Source organism: Dipodomys spectabilis, unplaced genomic scaffold (assembly GCF_019054845.1).
Source record: "Dipodomys spectabilis isolate Male_0828 unplaced genomic scaffold, ASM1905484v1 ptg000173l, whole genome shotgun sequence".
Classification (NCBI taxonomy): Eukaryota; Metazoa; Chordata; class Mammalia; order Rodentia; family Heteromyidae; genus Dipodomys; species Dipodomys spectabilis.
This window is the reverse complement of record NW_024870850.1, coordinates 11,583,340-11,603,855: the sequence shown is the minus strand read 5'-3', so window position 1 is coordinate 11,603,855 and position 20,516 is coordinate 11,583,340. Positions and strand designations below refer to the sequence as shown.

The 20,516-nt window shown below is 46.8% G+C and overlaps 1 protein-coding gene and 1 pseudogene across 1 annotated transcript; one reads left to right on the top strand and one right to left on the bottom strand.

Annotated features, from left to right (window-relative positions):
- Positions 1-8,818: 8,818 nt before the first annotated feature.
- LOC122119649 (olfactory receptor 7A10-like) lies at positions 8,819-9,772 on the top strand. The gene has a single exon (XM_042693649.1). It carries the CDS (start codon positions 8,819-8,821, stop codon positions 9,770-9,772), a length of 954 nt encoding a protein of 317 aa, XP_042549583.1.
- Positions 9,773-16,390: 6,618 nt separating this feature from the next.
- LOC122119648 lies at positions 16,391-17,309 on the bottom strand (annotated as a pseudogene).
- Between the last annotated feature and the right edge of the window lie 3,207 nt (positions 17,310-20,516).

Sequence of the window (20,516 nt, the reverse complement as noted above, 5' to 3'; positions counted from 1 at the left end):
GGAAATAGAAGGTGTGTGTTCAAAAAGGATCCAACAAATGTTAAGCTGGACACTGGTAGCTCACACACGTGTGGTCTTAGCTACTTGGGATGCCACAGTCTGAGGATCACAGTTCAAAGCCAGTCTGGTCAGGAAAGTATGTGACACTCCTATCTCCCATTAACCAGCCAAAAAAGCCAGAACCATGGTGCTGTGGCTCAAATAGTAGAGCACCAGTCTTGAGCAAAAAGTCGTGAGAGATCAAGACCCTGAGTTCAAGCCCTAGTAACAGCTAGCACATATGCATGCACACACACATTATATATATATATATATATACACACACACACACACACACACACACACACACATATATATATATACTTATACATAATGTACATATGTGTTTATCCATCCATCCATATATATATAATGTACTGGTGGGAAGTGGAAAAGTAAATCTTACAGACATTTTGCCTTGTGGGAAGGGTCAGGGAGAATGGTGAAGGTACATTATATGGCTGTATCCTAAATAGTATATTGTCTATGAATGGGTGAAAACACACGAATTTCATTAAATCAGATTTATAAATTGAATGCATTCACTTGCCTTAATGATAATAAAACCATAAAAAGAAGTTCTCTTGCTGGGTGCCAGTGGCTCACACCTGTCATCCTAGATACTCAGGAGGCTGAGATCTGGGAATCAGGGTTCAAAGCTAGCCCAGGCAGAAAAGTCCATGAGACTCTTATCTCCAGTGAACTGCTCAGAAAAATCTGGAAGTGGTGCTGTGGCTCAAATGGTAGAACACTAGCCTTGAGCACAAAGAGGCTCAGGGACAGCACCCAGGTCCTGAATTCAAGCCTCAGGACAATTAAAATAATAGTAATAGTAGCAATATAATAGTAATAATAGAAGTTCTCTCACCCTTAGCTCTGATTTTTACAACAGACAGGCACCTAATTTCTCCTCTCCCCTGATGAACCGGTGCCTCCTTGGATGTGTGTTCTACTAACTGAAGCCACCCTCAGTCTGTCAAGCTCTCTCCCACCTGGGTTTTCTCCACCTTCTCTTCACTGTCGATAAGAACCCTGCAGCGCTGAGCTCGGTGTTCACATCCCTCTTCGCTAGGGCAAATAGACACATCAGACGACTGGATCAAACACATGCAGCAAACGACCGCCGCCAGCCCCCAGCTCTGCGCTAGGCTGGATGGCGTGGGGCGGTGGCCTTAGGTAAGTGTTCTGAATGTGATCCAGTCTCTCAGAACCTCTCCCTGGTGCACGCCACGAGCTCACCTGGATGGATGTAAGTGGAGACCTCCACTCGACTTCCAGATCCCTTCTGTGAGGTAGTCAATGAAGGAGACCGAAGATGCCTAACCGGGCAGGCCAACAGAATGGGGGTCAGGCGTCCGTATCCAAGCCACGTGAGGACCCCAGAAGCAGCAGCCGTGTCCTGTGCAGATGAGGAGGGACAGAGGCAGGGTTGATATTTACAGCCGCTGTGTCAGCTCGCTGGGCATCTGTCCCTCTGGTGATTCCAGCCTTGAGCAAGCACACCCTTTCCCTTGGGGATGTTTTGCTGCACAGAAAATGATTTCATCTGGCTGAGTCTTTGGTCCTCTGATAGCAGGCTGTCAGGTGTCTATTACCTTCCTCAACCCCCTCCATTCATTGTGTGACTTCAAAAGGTCTAATTTCTTCACACCTTTTCCAACCCTCAATTAAAGTTGTCTTCAAATGATAACTTTCTTGACTTGGTGACTGCTGGCTGGCCCAAAGTACTCAATGTGTGGTGGACACCATTTCTGACATTTTCAAGAAAAATTAGTGGGGCTGGGAAAGTGGTTCAGTGGTAGAGTGCTTGGCTTACATGCATGAAGCCCTGGGTTTGATTCCTCAGCACCATATAAGCAGAAAAAGCTGGAAGTAGTGCTGTGGCTCAAGTGGTAGAGTGCTAGCCTTGAGTTGAAGAGCTGAAGGACAATGCTCAGGCCCAGAGTTCAAGACCTGCAAAAAAGTAAATAAATAAAAGAAAAAAAGAAAAATTAGTTAAGGTTCTTGACCTGTGATCCCTTAATATAAAAATAAAAATTAGTACACTCCTTGGCTATATATTATTTTTCCCCAGTTAATTAAAATACCGTGCTTATAAAATATGTTAAAAAGCTGTGTTTACTCAAGTACGTATAAACACTTTTGTCAGTCATGGAGCTTGAACTCAGGTCCTGGACATTGTCCTTGAGCTTTTGCTCAAGGCTAGCACTCTACCACTTGAGATACAGCATCACTAACGGCTTTTTCTGTGTATGTGGTACTGGGGGAATGTAACCCAGGGCTTCATGCAAGCTAGGCAAGCACTCTGCCACCAAGTCACATTCCCAGCACTTATAGACACGTTTTTCAAGCAAAGTGGTAAGTGCCAAAAATGATACAGGATTCCATGGTGTGTGCACTAGAGCTTGAGATTTGCAATGAAAAGGAATTGTGCAGTCTGACTTCTGATAAAAGTTTGTTCTTTGTGGTTGGCACTATTTTGAACCTCGTTGTACATTTGCACCAATTCAGGCTGGAATGGTTGCATGATTGGCTCTATTGAGCACCCTAGGTGTTCAGATCTCAATAGGTGCATTTTTCCCCATTGGTCATGGGAGCTTGAACTCAGGGCCTGAATGCTGTCCCTGAGCTCTTTCACTCAAGGCTAATGCTCTTCCACTTTGAGGAAGAGTGCCACTTCTTGGTTTTTTAATTGGAGATGATTGTCATGGGTTTTCCTGCCCAAGCTGGCTTTGAACCATGGTCTTCAGATCTCAGCTTCCTGCATAGGTAGGATTACAGCTTTGAGCCACCAGTGCCCAGCTTTTAATAGGTGCATGTTAGAGGAGACAGAAATATTCAGATAATCACAATGAACAACCTCTTACACAAACTAAATATATGCTAGTAAAATAAATGTTTTTAAGACCAAGATAAAAAGAATATGAACAATAAAACAAGAAATATTCAGATGATTATAAAGCAGAAAAACCATGAGGGCAAAAACTGCATTGTAAAGACAGAAAGCAAAACAGATATCCAGCTTTTCTTCTTTTTTTTTTTTCTGTTGGTTTTGGGGCCTGAACTCAGAGCCTGGATGCTGTCCCCAAGCTTTCTTGCTTAAGGCTAGCACTCTACCCCTTTGAACCACAGCGCCAGTTCCAGTTTTCAGGTGGATAAGAGTCTTAGAGAGACTTTCCTGTTGGGCTGGTTTGAAACCTCAATACTCAGATCTCAGCCTCCTGAGTAGCTAGGATTTCAGCACCCAGCCTTTTTATTCATTTCTATGATCATGTTTTAATTGTACTAAATAGCAGATTCCATTAGGACTATTTTACATGCATGTCATGAATTCCATTATCTCTCCTTAACCTACCATATCCCATTCATTTGATCATGCTTAGGGTCGGTTTGCAGTTCTTTGTCTGGTTTTCGTTCATTTCCTTGTCGTTGCTGTTTGTTGTTGGGGAGCTGTTGGCTTTCAGAGGAGTCACGTTGCTTTGCTCTTTCCTTGGCTGTGTTTCTGCATTGGGATTTGTAGATCTGATCAAGTCACGGGCAGCATGTCTCCCATTGCCTTCCACTCCCAGTGTTCAAGAAGGGCAGTCAGCAACAAGGTTCAGTTTCTTACCACTGTGCTGAGGTTACAGCTTAGGACTCACTGAGCTGTTCCCACATGCTCAGAGCACTGGCTCTAATCCTCAGCACTTGGAATCTCCTGGCCAAGGGTCAGGTGTCTGATTCTGGGCTACTTTTCCAACAGAAGCGTTACCCTGAGAGCTACTGCTGGTCACTAGGAGGAGCTTTTCTCTCTGTGAGATAAACATTTCCATGTGCCTCCTGTCCCCTCCATTTGTGTTGCCAGGGAGAACAAGTATTAAAATCGAGGGGCCACGCCCCGATGCATCGGATGGTTCAGAATCTACCATAATTTCAGTGAATACATTTGTATTCACCCTTGCATAGCACCCAGCTTCTTTACTTGTCCATTTATAGGCTAATTCTTGCTTCTCATCTACCAGGCAAGTCTGCTGACTTTTTTCAGGACAAATCAATCCATTCTGAGACAGAGTTTGCATCTGTAGATGAGGAACCTCCTACAGCAGGATCAGTCCAGGCAGTGAAAAGATTCCGTTCCTGTGTGGATGAGGGCCATAGCCGGCTGTCTTGCTGGTTGTTGGGCAAGGCCCACTTTCAGCACTGGGAGCTGTCCTCCATTATCTAGCCTTGTGGGCATCGCACAGGGCGTTGGGTCACGAGCCATGCCCAGGAGGGCAGGCACGGTCCTGGCGGAGAGCGCTTTCTGAGACACTGCTGTGTTCCCCACCTTCATGATGTTGCCATTCTGTCTGAATGCTTCCATCTGGTCTACCAATGGGCCCCATTCCCTTATCCATCCCTAACACATTTGTGCAAATACAGGCTGAGATTCCTCATTGCACTGACTGCAAAGAGTGCAAAAGAAATCAGAGAATTCTTATAAGTTGTTAAACCCACGACCAAAAAAAAAAAAGAAAGAAAGAAAGAAAAAGAAAAAAAAGAAAGAAGCTAGGCACTGGTGGCTGTAATCCTAGCTACTCAGGATGTTGAGATCTGAGGATCATGGTTCAAAACCCAGCCCGGGCAGGAAACTCCATGAGTCTTTTATCTCCAATAGACCACTAGAAAACTGGAAGTGGTGCTGTGACTCAAGTGGTAGAGCATTCGCCCTGAGCTGAAGAGCTGAGGGACAACACCCAGGCCCAGAGTTCAAGCCCCATGACCCACCAGAAAGAAAAAAAGAAAGAAAGAAGGAAGGAAGGAAAGAAAGAAAGAGAGAGAAAGTAAGAGAAAGAAAGGAAGAGAGAGAAAGAAAGAGAGAGAAAGAAAGAAAGAAAGAAGAGAGAGAGAAAAAAGAGAGAGAGAAAGAAGAAAGGAAGAAAGAAGAAAGAAAAAAGGAAGGAAGGAAGGAAAGAAGGAAAGAAAGAAAAGAGCTGGGTACTGGTGGCTTACGTCTGTAATCCTAGCTACTCAGGTAGCTGAGATCTGAGGATTATGGTTCAGTCAACCCAGTCAAGAAAATCTGTGAGACTCTTATCTTTAATTAGCCCTGGAAAATGGAAAATGTGACCCATAGTGGCCCACTGGCCTTGACCAAAAGAGCTTAGGGACAGCACCAAGGCCCTGAGTTCAAGCTCCATGACTGATGAAAGAAAAGAAGAAAGGATGGAAGAGAGGGAGGGAGAGGAAGGGAGGAAGGGAGGAAGGAAGGAAAAGAAAAAGTTAAACAGAAAAATGTGCATGAAGAAATCTGAATAAGTCTTCCATAATTTTCAAGCTTTTCAAAAACAATAATGATAATGAAATGACAACTGTTGTGTTAAGAACAGGAAAGCCCTACTTCTACTTGTTTGGGAGTTCATTTTTTGTGGTTTTTTTTTTTTTCTCTCACATCAAGATAACAGAACCGGGCACTAATGGCTCACGCCTGTCATCCTAGCTACTCAGGAAGCTGAGATCTGAGGATCGCAGTTCAAAGCCAGCCCAGGCAGGAAAGTCCATGAGACTCTTCTCTCCAATAAACCACCAGAAAACCGGAAGTGGCCCTGTGGCTCAAGTGGTAGAGTGCTTGCCTTGAGCTGAAGAACCAAGAGACAGCGCCCAGGCCCAGAGTTCAAGCCCCACCACTGATAGGAACAAAACAAAACAAAAGTTATCACAGAACATTCCAAATTGACAATCTGAATGTGTGTGTTCTCAAAACCCAAGAGAAGGCGAGCGAGGGAGAGGGGAAGGACACACGGGACTTACTCAACAAAGGCTCGTCAGGCTCCAAGTGTGGGAAAACTTTAATTGAGATGTTATTAGGAGGTTAGGTCTCCGGAAGTCCAGAGACTCATGGGAAAAGAATAGTAGTAGAGAGAAAAGTCTCGCTTGCTCTGGTGGTCCCTTGGGACCAGAGGGTTGGCATGGAAAACATTGGTGTAGAACAAGGTCCTACAGGGAAACGGTGAGTTTGGCTGTGGAGTAGCCAGAAGGAAATGTACAGAATGAACAGACACCCAGAGCTGTGAGCAGCCTCCCCTGGCATCTCTCAATGCAAGCAGCCTTCCTCCAGGCAGGATATGCTCATCTCCTTGGGAGTGCTCATCTGAGAGGAACGGAGGCTTGAATATCTTCCTGCTGTCTCATCTGGCCTCCTGCCTTCAGTCTCTTGTCGACCACCTCAGGAAGAATACAGATTTGAGGGTAGAGAGACCTTCCATTCAGAAAACCCACTCAGGTAAGTCTAAGAACCCAGATGGTGTTGCAGGATTGCTTCACAGAGATGGAAGACAAGAAGACAAAAATATGTACTGCAGGTTGCCTTATGAGTCATGGTGACCTAGCCTGGCCAGAGAGAAGGTTGTGGTGGTTGGTTTGCTTGCTTGATTCAATCAGTGTGTTTGAGTTTCGAGGCTAGAACTCTATCACTTGGGCCACACCTTCCTTTCTGGCTTTCTGTTTGATTAATTGGAGATAGGAGTCTCACAGACTTTCCTGCCTTGGTTATTTTGGGTCTGTGATCCTCAGATCTCAACCATGATGACAACAGTCATGAGCCACCAGTACGTAGCTTGGTTGACTCTTTCCTGTTTGAATTTTTGTCTGATTCTTCCCTTTGAGCCTGTTTCTCTAATCTGGATGTTAGCCTGTTCTAGCAACCAAAGAACATGCTTCGTCTGTCTTTTGTGGGGAGAAAAAAATTGATCTTCTGTTATTCTGCTAGTCCACAAAGGAATATAGGTATAGTTGGAATCTAGCCAAAAACTAAGGGCATGTTTTCTGTCTTGCAACTGTTCAAGGACTAACTGAAATAGGTAGATGTTTACCCGCTTAAGAGTATTTCATTGGCTGGAAAGGTGGCTCAGGGGTAGAGTACTCGCCTAGCATCAGGGAGCCCTGGGTTTTCGATTCCTCAGTACCACATAAACAGAATAAAGCCAGAAGTGGTGCTGTGGCTCAAGAGGTAGAGTACTAGCCTTGAGCAAAAAGAAGCTCAGGGACAGTGCCCAAGCCATGAGTTTAAGCCCCAGGACTGGCAAAAATTCATATCTCTCTGTCTCTTTGTCTCACAGTTTCTCAATTTCTCCTCCCCCCAATCTTTCTCTCTCTCACTCACTCTCTCTCCTAAGCAATGTGTTGTCTTCTTCATGCTTTTAAGTGTTTATTAGAATATGGAGATCAGGTTTATCCTAGGCAAGCTCTCTAGAACAAAGCTACAGCCCAGCCTATTTTTTTTCAATGCTTGTTAAAACACATTGTAGAGAACAGCTCTAGCAATATATATATTATATATATATAACTTCAAGGTTAAGTAAGAAATCTGCAACCTGAGATTTCTGGGCCCAATTCATGCTTCCCTTTGGAGAAACATAATTTTTTTTTTTTGGTCCAGTCATGGGGCCTGAACTCTGGGCCTGGGCACTGTCCCTCAGCTCTTCAGCTCAAGGCTAGCACTCTACCACTTGAGCCACAGCGCCACTTCTGGCTTTTTTCCTTTTGCTTATGTGGTGCTGAGGAATCTAACCCAGGGCCTCAGGCATGCAAGGCAAGCGCTCTACCACTGAGCCACCTTCCCAGCCCAGGAGAAACATAATTTTCATCAGCCTGCATTTCCTCTTTTCCTTGATCTAGTGAGTGTGCAAAGGCCATGATATTTACATGTCACCAGGAGACCACTGTATGGATTATTTTTCCAGGTGGTGAGTGGGCACCAGCGGGGTGAGGAAAGGTGTGTGGAGAGGGTGGAGGAAGGTGAATGCGATTAAATGCATGTATAAAAATAGAACAGTGGCCGGGCACTGATGGCTCCCGCCTGTCATCCCAGCTACTCAGGAGGCTGAGATCTGAGGATTGAAGTTCAAAGCCAGCCCGGGCAGGAAAGTCTGTGAGACTCTTCTCTCCAATGAACCACCAGAAAACCAGAAGTGGTGCTGTGGCTCAAGTGGTAGAGTGTTGGCCTTGAGCAGAAGAGCTGAGGGACAGCACCCAGGCCCAGAGTTCAAGCCCCATGACTGACAAAAAAAGTTTTTGAAAAGCTCCTAGTGTCTAGAATTTGAGCAGCAATGCAATCACTCTGCTCATTATTTTCAGACTCTTGCGCATTTTTTTTTGGGGGGGGGTCTGGTCGTGGGGCCTGAACTCTGGGCCTGGGCGCTGTCCCTCAGCTCTTCAGCTCAAGGCTAGCGCTCTACCACTTGAGCCACAGTGCCACTTCCAGCTTTTCTTTTCTTTTTGCTTATGTGGTGCTAAGGAATTGAACCCAAGGCCTCAGGCATGCAAGGCAAGCACTCTACCACGGAGCCACCTTCCCAGCCCGACTCTTGTGCATTCTGTATTCTGAACCTTGAAGATCTGAAATGAGCATCTTCCCTGTGGGCCTTGGCTGAGCAGACAATGGAGACAATGGACTTCTTCTTTTTTTTCTATATTCCATTTTCCATCGTAGGTTCTTTTTTTTTCAGTCATGGGGCTTGAACTCCAGGTCCGGGCGCTGTCCCTCAGCTCTTCAGCTCAAGGCACTTGAGCCACAGCACCACTTCTGTCTTTTTCTGTTTATGTGGTGCTGAGGTTTCGAACCCAGGGCCTCGTGCATGCAAGGCAAGCACTATACCACTGAGCCAACTTCCCAACCCTCCATGGTAGTATTTTGTCCCAATCATTTCCTGCATGGTACTTTCTGTCCTTGTTACAAATATGTATACCTGTTTTCTTCATGTCTCCATTGCATAATTGTGTCACTCCTTTTTTCTTTGTTTCAGTTAATCACTGCAGCTCTATGGGATCAGAGAATTACACACAAATTTCAGAATTTGCCCTACTAGGAATTTCAGAAGATCCCAGAGTGCAGCCCCTCCTCTACGGGCTCTTCCTGTCCATGTACCTGCTCACCTTGCTCGGGAATCTGCTCATTGTCCTGGCCACTGTCTCTGACTGCCGTCTGCACACACCCATGTACTTCTTCCTCTCCAACCTGTCCCTTGTGGACATCTGCTTTACTTCCACCACCGTCCCCAAGATGCTGCTCAATCTCCAGACACACAGCCGGGCCATCAGCTACGCGGGCTGCATCGCCCAGATGTATTTTTTCATATTCTTTATAGACTTGGATATTTTCCTGCTGACGGTGATGGCCTACGACCGCTTCGTGGCCATCTGTCACCCGCTGCACTACACGATCATCATGAGCCCTCGGCTCTGTGTGCTGCTGGTGCTGATCTTCTGGGTCGTAAATGTCCTGTATTCTCTGTTACAGAGCCTAATGGTGCTTCCACTTTCTTTCTGTACTCATGTTGAAATTCCCCACTTTTTCTGTGAACTTAACCAGGTGGTCCGTAGCGCCTGTTCTGACACTTTTCTTAATGATGTGCTGATGTATTTTGCCACTTTTCTACTGGTTTGCTGTCCCCTCACTGGCATTCTTCACTCTTACTCCAAGATCATTTCCTCCATCTGTAAAATCAATTCAGCCCAGGGGAAGTACAAGGCCTTCTCCACCTGCGCGTCTCACCTGTCTGTGGTCTCCTTGTTTTACTGCACGCTCCTGGGTGTGTACCTCAGTTCGGCGGTGACCCAAAACCCTCATTTGTCAGCCACAGCTTCGGTGATGTACACGGTGGTCACCCCCATGCTGAACCCCTTCATCTACAGCCTGAGGAACCAAGACATCAAGAGGGCTTTGAAAAGACTTTTTGATATGAAATCTCTAAAAGGCCAGCTTTATGGAGACTAAAGAAACCACCATGATTGCTGAACTCAGATCCTCGAGGTCAGACCTCAGATTCTGTGATCAATGGAACTGGAATTTGTTCCTTTTCTTTTATTCCTAGGATTTCTGATTCTTTTTTTCTTCTTCTGGGCTTAGCATCACTGTGATTCAAACACAAAGCCCATGCCATTTTCCTTCCTTCTCTGTGATAGTCAATCATATCTTTCTCATTGTTTTCCATTTTCTCAGACTCTTGCAGCTCTGGTTCAGAAGTTTTTGTAAAATCCTGTTTGTTTGTTTTTCCAACAGGACAGTCCTCTAGGAACTATTTCTTCTCAGGTGGCATAACAATAAACACCTTTCTTCTCTTTTACTAAACATTTCCATAGACTGTACTCTTGTGGAGGGAACTGTATTAAAAAAGAGAGGCTTTGTGATGGATGAAATTCCAAAATATTCCACATAGAGTAAAACAAAATACAAAGTTCTTCTGCTGGGCATTGGTGGCTCATACCTGTGATCCTAACTACTCAGGAGGCTGAGATTTGAGACTCTTAGTTCCAATTAACCATCAAAAAGCCAAAGTAGAGTTGTGGCTCAAGTGGTAGAGTCAAAAAAAAAGCTTGGGGATAGTGCCCAAATCCTCAATTCAAATCAAGACCAGCACTCAGGAAAAAAATGGTCCTGGGAAATAAGTCACATTGGCCAATGAACTGAAGAGACCAGAAATAAATCCACATTGATAGAAAATTAATTGTTTCACAAAAGATTTAGAAATGGCACTGGAAGGTCAGTATCTTCAACTGAGTGTGGTGAGAAAATTTGATATCATTAAGTAGATCAAAGAAGTACACTCCTGCTAGCTCATGAAAGACAAAAAAATTCAGACTCAAAGATGAATAAAAAATCTTAAACTTTCCAACTGCTCACAAAGTAAAATAAAATCAAAACAAGATAAATGATATTAGGAAACTTGTATGGGTAAAAAAATAATTTGGATAAACACCAAATGCATGAAAGCAAGTGTCAAAACAGACAAATGGAAAATATACTACTGCACATCTTTCATCAGAGTAAACAACAACCTGTAGATCTGGGGAAAACATTTATAATTTTCTTTTAGTTCCTGGTCCTGGAGCTTTGAACTCAGGTCCCAGGCGCTGTCCTTGAGCTTCCTTTTGCTCAAGGCTAGCACTCTGCCACTTGAGCCACAGTGCCACCTCCAGCCTTTTTGGGGAGTGGGAATGGGTAGTTTATTGGCCATATGAGTCTCGTGGACTTTTCTGCCCAGGCTGGCTTCAAACCTCCATTCTCAGATCTTAGCCTTCAGAGTAGCTACGATTACAAGTGTGAGCCGCTGGCACCCAGCTTTCATGTATGACTAGTTTTCTTACTAAAATTAATGTCCCAAATCCCTAAGAATCATAAAAATCCACAGCAACAACAACAGAAAAATCAAATACTCTGACTAGAATACAGTGGGTAAACCCCAGGGAGAAAGATGAGTATCATGTATCTCTTCTCCCATTCAGACTCTCAAACATGTCATGACACTTATAGGGGTCACTGGAACATAGGGAGGGAAACAGAGTATGGCGGTGTAGGAATACTTGAGGGCTGGGTTGTCAGGTAGAGAGAGATAGATTTTCGGCCTACTTTCTATACTTGTATGTAAGCATATTCTTTTATATGCTTTTTACGCTTGTGTGACAATGGAAGTATGTAGGACAAAACCTACATATTATACAATTAAGAACATTCATAACAGCTCTTTCCAATAAGAACACGTCAAAATGGCCAGCAGATGCAATCAAACCCAGAGTGGGATAGCATCCCTACCCTCCACACTCAGTGAGAATGACAGATGGCAAACAGAGTGGAAAAGGTGCTGCTGGGCTGACACTAGAGGTGTCCTCCGTGTGGCCTGGCCTTTGATCCACAACATGGCAGACAACAAAACATACCCAGGAGGAGGAGGAGCCAAGAGGTCTCAAAGACAATGCTGGTGGGATGTAAATGAATGTACACATTCACCACGGAGATCTGCGGCCCAATGATCAAATGATCAGCGTGGCCCCAGGCCTGGCCCACTGGAGGGGGTGGGCCCTCGAGAGGCTGACGTCACAGCCCATGGGTGTGCTGCTGGGGGGGCGGGGCATGCAGCCAGAAGTGAGGGGGGGTGGGGATGCTGTTGGAGTGGGCTGAGGTATCAAGGCCCACATGGCGAGCTGTCAAGAAGTGATTGGATGGCAGGCAGCTTGGGGGAGGGACACGAATGGAGGTTGGAAATCGTCAAGCAGATGAAGCTGTGAGTCCGTCAGAGTGGGGAAGGGCACAGCCTATATATAGGCTGTGTGTTCCCAACAATGGGGTGAGTGGAGAGAGAGACAGCAGGAAGGGAAAGCCTGCGGGATCCAAGCGGGGCAGGCCTGTGAGGAGGCCTGAGGCCTGCAGAGAGGCCTGTGGGGAGGCCTGTAGCCCGGGGAGAGGCCTGTGGGGAGGCCTGTGGCCTGGGGAGAGGCCTGTGGAGAGGTCTGTGGGGAGGCCTGAGGCCTGTGGAGAGGCCTGTGGAGAGGCCTGAGGCCTGTAGAGAGGCCTGTGGAGAGGTCTGTGGAGATGCCTGAGGCCTGGGGAGAGGCCCACAGAGAACCTGTGGAGAGGCCTGAGGCCTGGGGAGAGGCCTGTGGGGGAGGCCTGAGACCTGTGGTGAGGCCTGCGGAGAGGCCTGTGGGGAGGCCTCCCTGTGGGGAGGTCTGGGGAGAGGCCTGTGGGGATGCCTGAGGCCTGCAGAGAGGCCTGTGGAGAGGGCCGCGGAGAGGCCCGCGGAGAGGCCCGCGGAGAGGCCCGTGGAGAGGCCTGTGGAGAGGCCTGCGGAGAGGTGCCTATCGGAGCAGAGCTGGGCAGGCCTGTGGAGAGTACAGAGGCCTGCAGAGAAAGAGGGAGGAAGGGAAAGGAAAAGCCTTCCCTTGTGGAGCTTTGAATCTTTGGAGCTTTGGAGGTCTGGGGTTGGAGGTTTGCAGACCAACTAATAAAGGTTGGGCTGCCCATTGGAAGTTTGATGGTCGAGGCTGCTCTTGGTTCTGGGTATCTGGCTCAGGACAAGGTAGTCGCAGGCCCCCTTTCTGGTGTAAATAGTGTAAATACTTTTTGTCACTTTTAACCATGCCTTGGTGGATTGTCTCGCTCTTTAGAGGTCACAATTCCATCAGTCAGATCAAGCCATCCACTACTTGGTACAAAGCCGAAGGAAGGGAAAGCAGATTGGCAAAGACAGGTGTGCTCTCTTGCTGGGTGCCAATGGCTCACCCCTGTCACCCTAGCTACTTGGGAGGCTGAGATCTGAGGATAGTGGTTCAAAGCCAGCCCAGGCAGGAAAGCCTGTGAGGCTCTTAACTCCAATGAACCACCAGAAAACCAGAAGTGGCGCTGTGGCTCAAATGGCAGAGCACTTGCCTTGAGATGAAGAGCTTAGGGACAGCACCCATGTCCAGTGTTCAAGCCGTACCACCACCACCACCAGCAACAACAAAATGACATGGCTAGGTTTTGTACTTAGTGTTCCTTGGGAGATAGATGTCATTTGAAGGACATAAAGTCAGCAAAATGAGCCATGTGGCTATCTGTGGCCATGTCGGGAAGGCAGAAATAGTGGTGCAAAGGCCCTAAGAAAGGTGCCTGAGTCACATACATCAGAATTCACAACAGAGTAAGATGGGATCCAGAAGGAGCTTGAGAGGGACGTCAGGAGGATTTTTCCAGGGGATGTAGAAGAATGCAGATGCTCCTTGAAGTCTTGGAGTGTGAAGACATGTGAAGTACAACGGTGCCACATCAGCCTTGCATTTCAGATTTAGGTAGCTTTATCAAGGCACAGTGGAAGCACAGGAATTGCATAGAGGTGACCTGCAGGACTGGATGAGCTACACATGTGAAGGCAATGGTACAGAAAGGCTGGTCACCTCCGGTTCTCCTCTACCTCCATTCATTTCATTGCATTGCATTGTATGTGGTAAGACTGCTTCTCATGAGCCAGGCATTGGTAGCTCACACCTGTAATCTTAGCTACTCAGGAGGCTGAGATCTAAGGATCTTGGTTCAAAGCCAGCCCGAGCAGAAAAGTCCCCGTGACATTCATCTCTAATTAACCACTCAAAAACCAGAAGTGGTGCTGTGGCTCAAAGTGACAGACTGCTAGCCTTGAGCACAAAGAGCTCAGGGACATCACCCAGCCCCTGAGTTAAAGCCCCACAATTGACCCCCCCAAATTCTTCACATGAGATCTAGGCTCATAGAAAATTCTTTTTTGGGGGGGTAGGTCCTGTCGTGGGACCTGAACTCTGGGCCTGGATGCTGTCCCTCAGCTCTTCAGCTCAAGGCTAGCGCTCTACCACTTGAGTCGCAGTGCTACTTCTGGCTTTTTTTTCTGCTTATGTGGTGCTGAGGAATCGAACTCAGGGCCTCATACATGCAGGCAAGCACCCTACCACTGAGCCACCTTCCCAGCCCGGCTCATAGAAAATTCTGATGATACTTAGGGCTAGGAAGCTTTTGTGTCTATGAGCTTTTTCTCTATAATAAAGTCTATGTCCACTAAAAAACAAAACAACCAAAAAACCAGACTCCCAACTTTCCTCACATTGCCAGCCCATTCTGTGCATGCATGAGTCTGACCACTCTAGATAGACACATTGGATAATGCAGTATTAGGGTTTCAGCAACAATCCTGTGCTTCAAATTAGACCATGCTCTGACTTCCCTCTGCTGGTTAGGGTGCAGTGTCTGTGTTGACACCTCTCTCTGTGTCCCTCGGCCTCTCCACTACAGCCCTTCCTAAAGATGCCAACCTTTGCCATCATCCCAATTCTGCATATTTCATGGTCCAACCTTCCCACATCAATCTGAAAAACAAACTCCAGAGGAGAAAGCGATTCACCTGCTTGTCCAGGATGGTGTACAGGCACAGCTCATTTTCCTGCACACTGTACCTGTCGTACTTGTGGATTTGTTGTACATGCTTTTGACCAGTGTGTTAAAAAAATCAGAAATCACTGGGCCCTCACTCCACAGCTCAGATCCTTCAGAGTTACAGTGCTGCGTGCGCTTTGCCTCCGGGGATTTTGTTGGGTTTCTCCAATGGTGGTTCCCTTGGGTGTATGTACTTAAAAATCCCACGGGCTACTCTGCCTATTATTGAAGAAATCTTGCTAAGGGAATTCTAAGTAAATGATAGATAATGAAGTTATATGGCTATGTGAGGAAAAGTGAAAAAGGAGTTCAAGAGGAAACGAACAGCTGGGCACCAGTAGCTCACACCCATAATCCTAGCTACTCAGGAGGCTGGGCTCTGAGGATCACAATTTGAAGCCCGTCAGAGCAGGGAAATCTGTTAGACTCTTATCTCTAACTCACCACCAAAAAAGCTGGAACTGGAGCTGTGGCCCAAGTGGTAGAGCGCCAGCCTCAAGCTGAAAAGCTCATCAAGTCTGCCTGGCCCTGAGTTTAAGCTCCAGAATTGGCACAAAAGTAAGGATAAAACAAAGATGGTCCAGCAGATATGTTTGGGTGTTGAATTGCCTGGTGAAATGTGGCACCGTGAGAACACTGAGCCAGGATGGAGGAGAATTTTAAATATGAGAATAAAACCTGCTCCCCAGCCAGGGCACACCACAATGAGAAGACACGGCCCTCCATCGGAAGTCCACTAAAGAAAGCCACAAGTGACAACCCAGGTACTTTCCCAACTAAAAGACTACATGGGGGCCGGGCACCAGTGGCTCACGCCTGTCATCCTAGCTGCTTGGGAGCCTGAGAACTGAGGATCGCAGTTCAAAGCCAGCCCAGGCAGGAAAGCCCACGCAACTTATCTCCAGTAAACCACTAGAAAACTGGAAGTGGTGCTGTGGCTCAAAGTGATACAGTGCTTGCCTTGAGTGAAAAAACTCAGGGACAGCACCCAAGCCCTGAGTTCAAGACCCATAACCAACCACCCCTCTTTCCCCCCAAAAAAGAAGATTACAGGGGCTGGGAAGGTGGCTCAGTGGTAGAGCGCTCGCCTTGCATGCTCGAGGCCCTGGGTTCGATTCCTCAGCCCCACATAAGCAAAAAGAAAAAAGCCGGAAGTGGCGCTGTGGCTCAAGTGGTAGAGCGCTAGCCTTGAGCTGAAGAGCTGAGGGACAGCACCCAGGCCCAGAGTTCGGGCCCCACGACTGGACCAAAAAAAAAAAAAGAAGATTACATGGGACTTTAGTTTCCAAACTAAATTTCACACATAAATTGGAACATCTGATGAGTCTCATTAATGAAGTTGTTTTGCATAATCTATCTTATTTGAAATGAAGTTATTTGTAAACACCAAGCTTGCAGGATGAAGAAGGAATTCCAGGTGTATGTGATTCAGAAGAACCTTTGGAAAGATTGGGGAATGGTCCCACAGACAGAATCAGAACCCAGACATGGGATACAGTTTAATTGAGAAAGTGCTGCGGCTGAATTGCAGAAAGAAGCCGAAAACAGAGAAACTCCAGGAACGTCATAGAATGGGGAAACTTCCACCATCAAATGAAAAACCACATGAATGAATGAGAGATCCCACATCCGGCCTACGGCCACCACTGCTCCAGTCCCCGCACAAGGGGTCTTGCTTCAGGTACAGAGTCTTCTCAGGGCGCTCTTGAGGTCTTGGTTCCTCAGGCTGTAGATGAAGGGGTTCAGCATGGGGGTGACCACGCTGTACATCACCGAGGCGATGGCAATGGAGTGAGAATTTTGGGTCACCGCGGAGCTGAGGTACACCCCGAGGACGGTGCAGTAGAATAAAGAGACCACGGAGAGGTGAGACGCGCAGGTGGAGAAGGCCTTGTACTCCCCTCGGCCGACGAGATGGCCCGGATGGAAGACACGATCTGGGAATAGGAATACAGGATGCCCGCCAGGGGAAAGCACACCAGCAGCAGCACGCCAAAGTAGATCACCACGTCGTTGGGGAAGGTGTCCGAGCAGGCCAGGTGGACCACCTGGTTCAGTTCGCAGAAGAAGTGGGGGATTGCCAAGTGGGTGCAGAAGGTCAGCCGCAGCACCATGAAGCTCTGCAGAAGAGAATCCATGATGTTGATGAGCCAGGAGCCCAGCACCAGCCCCACACACAGCCGGGGGCTCATGATGGCCGTGTAGCACAGCGGGTGACAGATGGCCACGAAGCGGTCGTAGGCCATCACCGCCAGCAGGAAGATGTCCAACCCAGAAAAGAGGACAAAAAATGTGTCTGGGCGATGCACTCTTCGTAGCGGATGGCCCGGCTATGCGTGTGGAGGCTGAGCAGCATCTTGGGGACGGTGGTGGAGGTGAAGCAGACGTCCACCAGGGACAGGTTGGAGAGGAAGAAGCACATGGGCGTGTGCAGACGGGGGTCGGAGGCGGTGGCCAGGATGATGAGCAGATTCCCGAGCACGGTGATCAGATACATGGACAGAAACAGCCCAAAGAGACCAGGCTGCAACCTGGGGTCTTCTGAAATTCCCAGAAGGAGAAATCCGGAAACACGGGAATCATTCTCTGGTCCCATGTGTTTCGATGTGCCTTCGTGAAGGAAAAAACACAAAGGGGAAAGAACTGAGTGCAGGGTGTAAACGTACAAGTAAAAGGAAAGAGCTAGGACGAGGTAACTGAGTGATCACGCAACCTTATCAGAGAGAGGCAGGTGCAAGGAGAGGGAAACATGGGAGACGGATGTGAACAGGACAAGTTAACTTGCACTGGGTGTTCTAGAAAGACCAGGGGAGGGAGGGTACAGAGTTATCTACACAAGTTTGTACCTGGAAAGAGCCATGGCCAGTGCAGAGGCCAAAGGAAGGGTCTCCATTCAGACCCCCAAGGCCCAAAGGAAGGTAAGGAGAAGAGAAGACAGCAAGGGATGGAGAGTGGTGGAGATAAAGCCCCGCCCGTTACCTCTGAGACCTCAAGACACGAGGGGTCGCTCAGCAGGTCGTGTTGCGTTTCCATCCTAGATAACCACGGGACTCCCTGGGGACGCCGAAGCATCTCTTGGCTATTTCCATCTGTCAGTGTCTGTCCTGGCCACGAGGCCTCCGGTCCCAATAATAAATACGATGCTCCCGAGATGGATAACTCACATCATCGGCTATAACACAGACACAAAAGAACGTAATAGAGCCAGGCACTGGTGGCTCAGGCCTGTCATCCTAGCTACTCAGGAGGCTGAGATCTGAGGATCGCGGTTTAAAGCCAGCCCCGGCAGGAAAATCTGCGAGACTCTCATCTCCAATGAACCACCAGAAAACCGGAAGTGGCGCTGTGGCTCAAGAAGTAGAGCTCTCACCTTGAGCTGAAGAGCTGAGGGACAGCGTTCAGAGTTCAAGACCCATGACCAATTAAAAAAAAAAAGAATGTAATAGAGAACGATTCTCTAATATAAACATCAGAAACAGATTTAACGTTTAATACTAACACTAACAGGTGTATAATTCGTACTTAATAGATACTACTAATCTATGACTGAATACAGATTCTGTTTCTATACCCTCGTCTCAGTACATACAGGCATGTACCATGGGTGAGTTTGTATTCTTCAAGTTTTATTTTATTTCTGCTATCTTTGAGTTCTTTTTTTCCAAAGGGGTTTGACTCACTATAATGATTTGTGAGTACAAGGCTTTTTGTTTGTTTGTTTGTTTTGGTGCAGGTCCTGGGGCTTGAACTCAGGGCCTGGGCCATGTCTTTGTGGTTTTTTTTACTCAAGGCTGGTGCTCCACCAATTGAGTCACAGCTCCATTTATAGCTTTTGGTGATTTATCAGAGATAAGAGTCTCATAGACTTTCCTGCCCCTGCTGGCTTCAAACATGATCCTCAGAGCTCAGCCTCCTGAGTAGCTAAGATGACAGGGGTGAGCCACCGGCGCCCGGCAGTGCAATGAATCTTGATCAGTGTCCCCTGTCCCGTCATTCTCGCCCATCTCTCCCAGCTTAGAGTTTGTATTCTAATTAAGATGGAAAAGCACCGAGTTAAATAAAGGCTGAGACGAATGATTCTCCATCCCAGGGAAAATGACATTGGGAATCAATGCACATATTTTAGGAAAACTCCCAGGTTCCATGCATACACACACACACACACACACACACACACACACACACACACACACACACACACACACACAGAGGCAAGAGCTCCAATGGTCTAAATCCTTTGAACAACTAACTTACAGCCTAACCAAACAAATATTAGGAAATTGGAACCTTGGGTATCAGGAGAGATGAAGTCAATGGGAGGAGGGTAGATGAACGAAGAGAGGAAACAATCATAATATTCTATGTGTATATGTAAAACTAGAATTAGGATGGGCGGAGATGGGAGGGAGGGAATGAAAGAGAATGCGGGAACAGCTGATCGCAAGCAAAAGGAAGAAATGTACTTATCACCCGGCGTGTGTAAAGGTAACCCGCTGTCTAATACCTCTAAAACAACAATAAAACTAAAAAATAAATAGAATTAGGGAAATGAGGGGATGGGTGGGAGAGATGGGGAGGAAGATGGAAGGGGTAATAATTGGTGGAGATGCATTGCTCTCACAAACTGACATGTTGAATTGAAACCCCTCTGTACAACTACTTAACGATAATGTTTTTAAAGAAAGAAGAAAGAATCTGAGCTGAATTGAAGACCTCATTCTGGAAATTAATTGGCACATTTTAAAGAAGCATTAAGGAAGTACTAAATTTAAAAAAAGATGGACAAAATTAATCATCTTGAATAAGGCAGGATGCAGTGAGGAAAGTATTTTGCTGTGTGAAATGTTTAATTGCTAGGCACTTTCAATCACCAAGAAACCACTGGAAATTTTCTGATAATAAGCTGGAAAGAATGATCCCTGGAGAAAATGGACCATACGCAAATCAATATGGTCAACCTGTATCAGAAATCACTTCATTGTTTCGCTCTTCACGAGCAGCACCCCTTGGTAACTTCTCTTAATTGGCAGCTAAGGTCCTTGAAGACTTGGATTAGAGGAAAATCACTCTCCTCCTCTCAGTTCTCTCCCACCAGGCGCTGGCTTTGCTGTCTCTTTCCTATCAAACTTGACCTTGCGGAGTTCTAGGTCTACTTCCCTGTCCAACCTGGTGATAAACACATCAACCTATTAATCAAACACGCGAACCAGTCACAGCCGCCTCTCAGCTCTGTCTAAACACATTGTGCTGCCATAGATAAATGTTCCCGGCGTCCATCTCTCAAAACCCCTCCACAGATTCTCACCTGGGTGAGTTGTTTCAGATGAAGTCTCAGCCTGGAAACGCTAATTCCTCCTTGGATTGTCAATGATGGAGACTTAAAAAAAAAAGTGATACAATGAAACAGGCCAGCAAGAAATGCCCACGGATCCGTCCCCTAGCCAGATGTGGACTTCGGAGGAAACAGCTGTGTCCTGTCCAATCCAAGGGGCTGGGGCAAGGGATGTGAATGTGTTCTTTAGATACGTTTCTCTCTTGTTAATCCAGTCTCCAGGCTCCAAAGCATTTCCCTATGGGACTTTGCTTTGTACACAAAGCAATTTTTTTTCTTCCTGACATTCTGGTCCCAAGACACCTGGATGATTTTCAGGTGAATAGATGTTTATTAATAATTTCCCATGACCACTTCTGCCTATCAGAGGCATCAATTCCCAATACCTCAATCTTCAATCTTCAATTAACATTTTCTCCAAAGTCGAAGGCAGATGAGCCACTGTTGGTTAGCTCTACTCAGTGCCCCCAC

Coding starts and splice junctions, on each gene's coding strand:
- LOC122119649 (XM_042693649.1), top strand. CDS start 8,819: ATGGGATCAGAGAATTACACACAAATTTCAGAATTTGCCCTACTAGGA.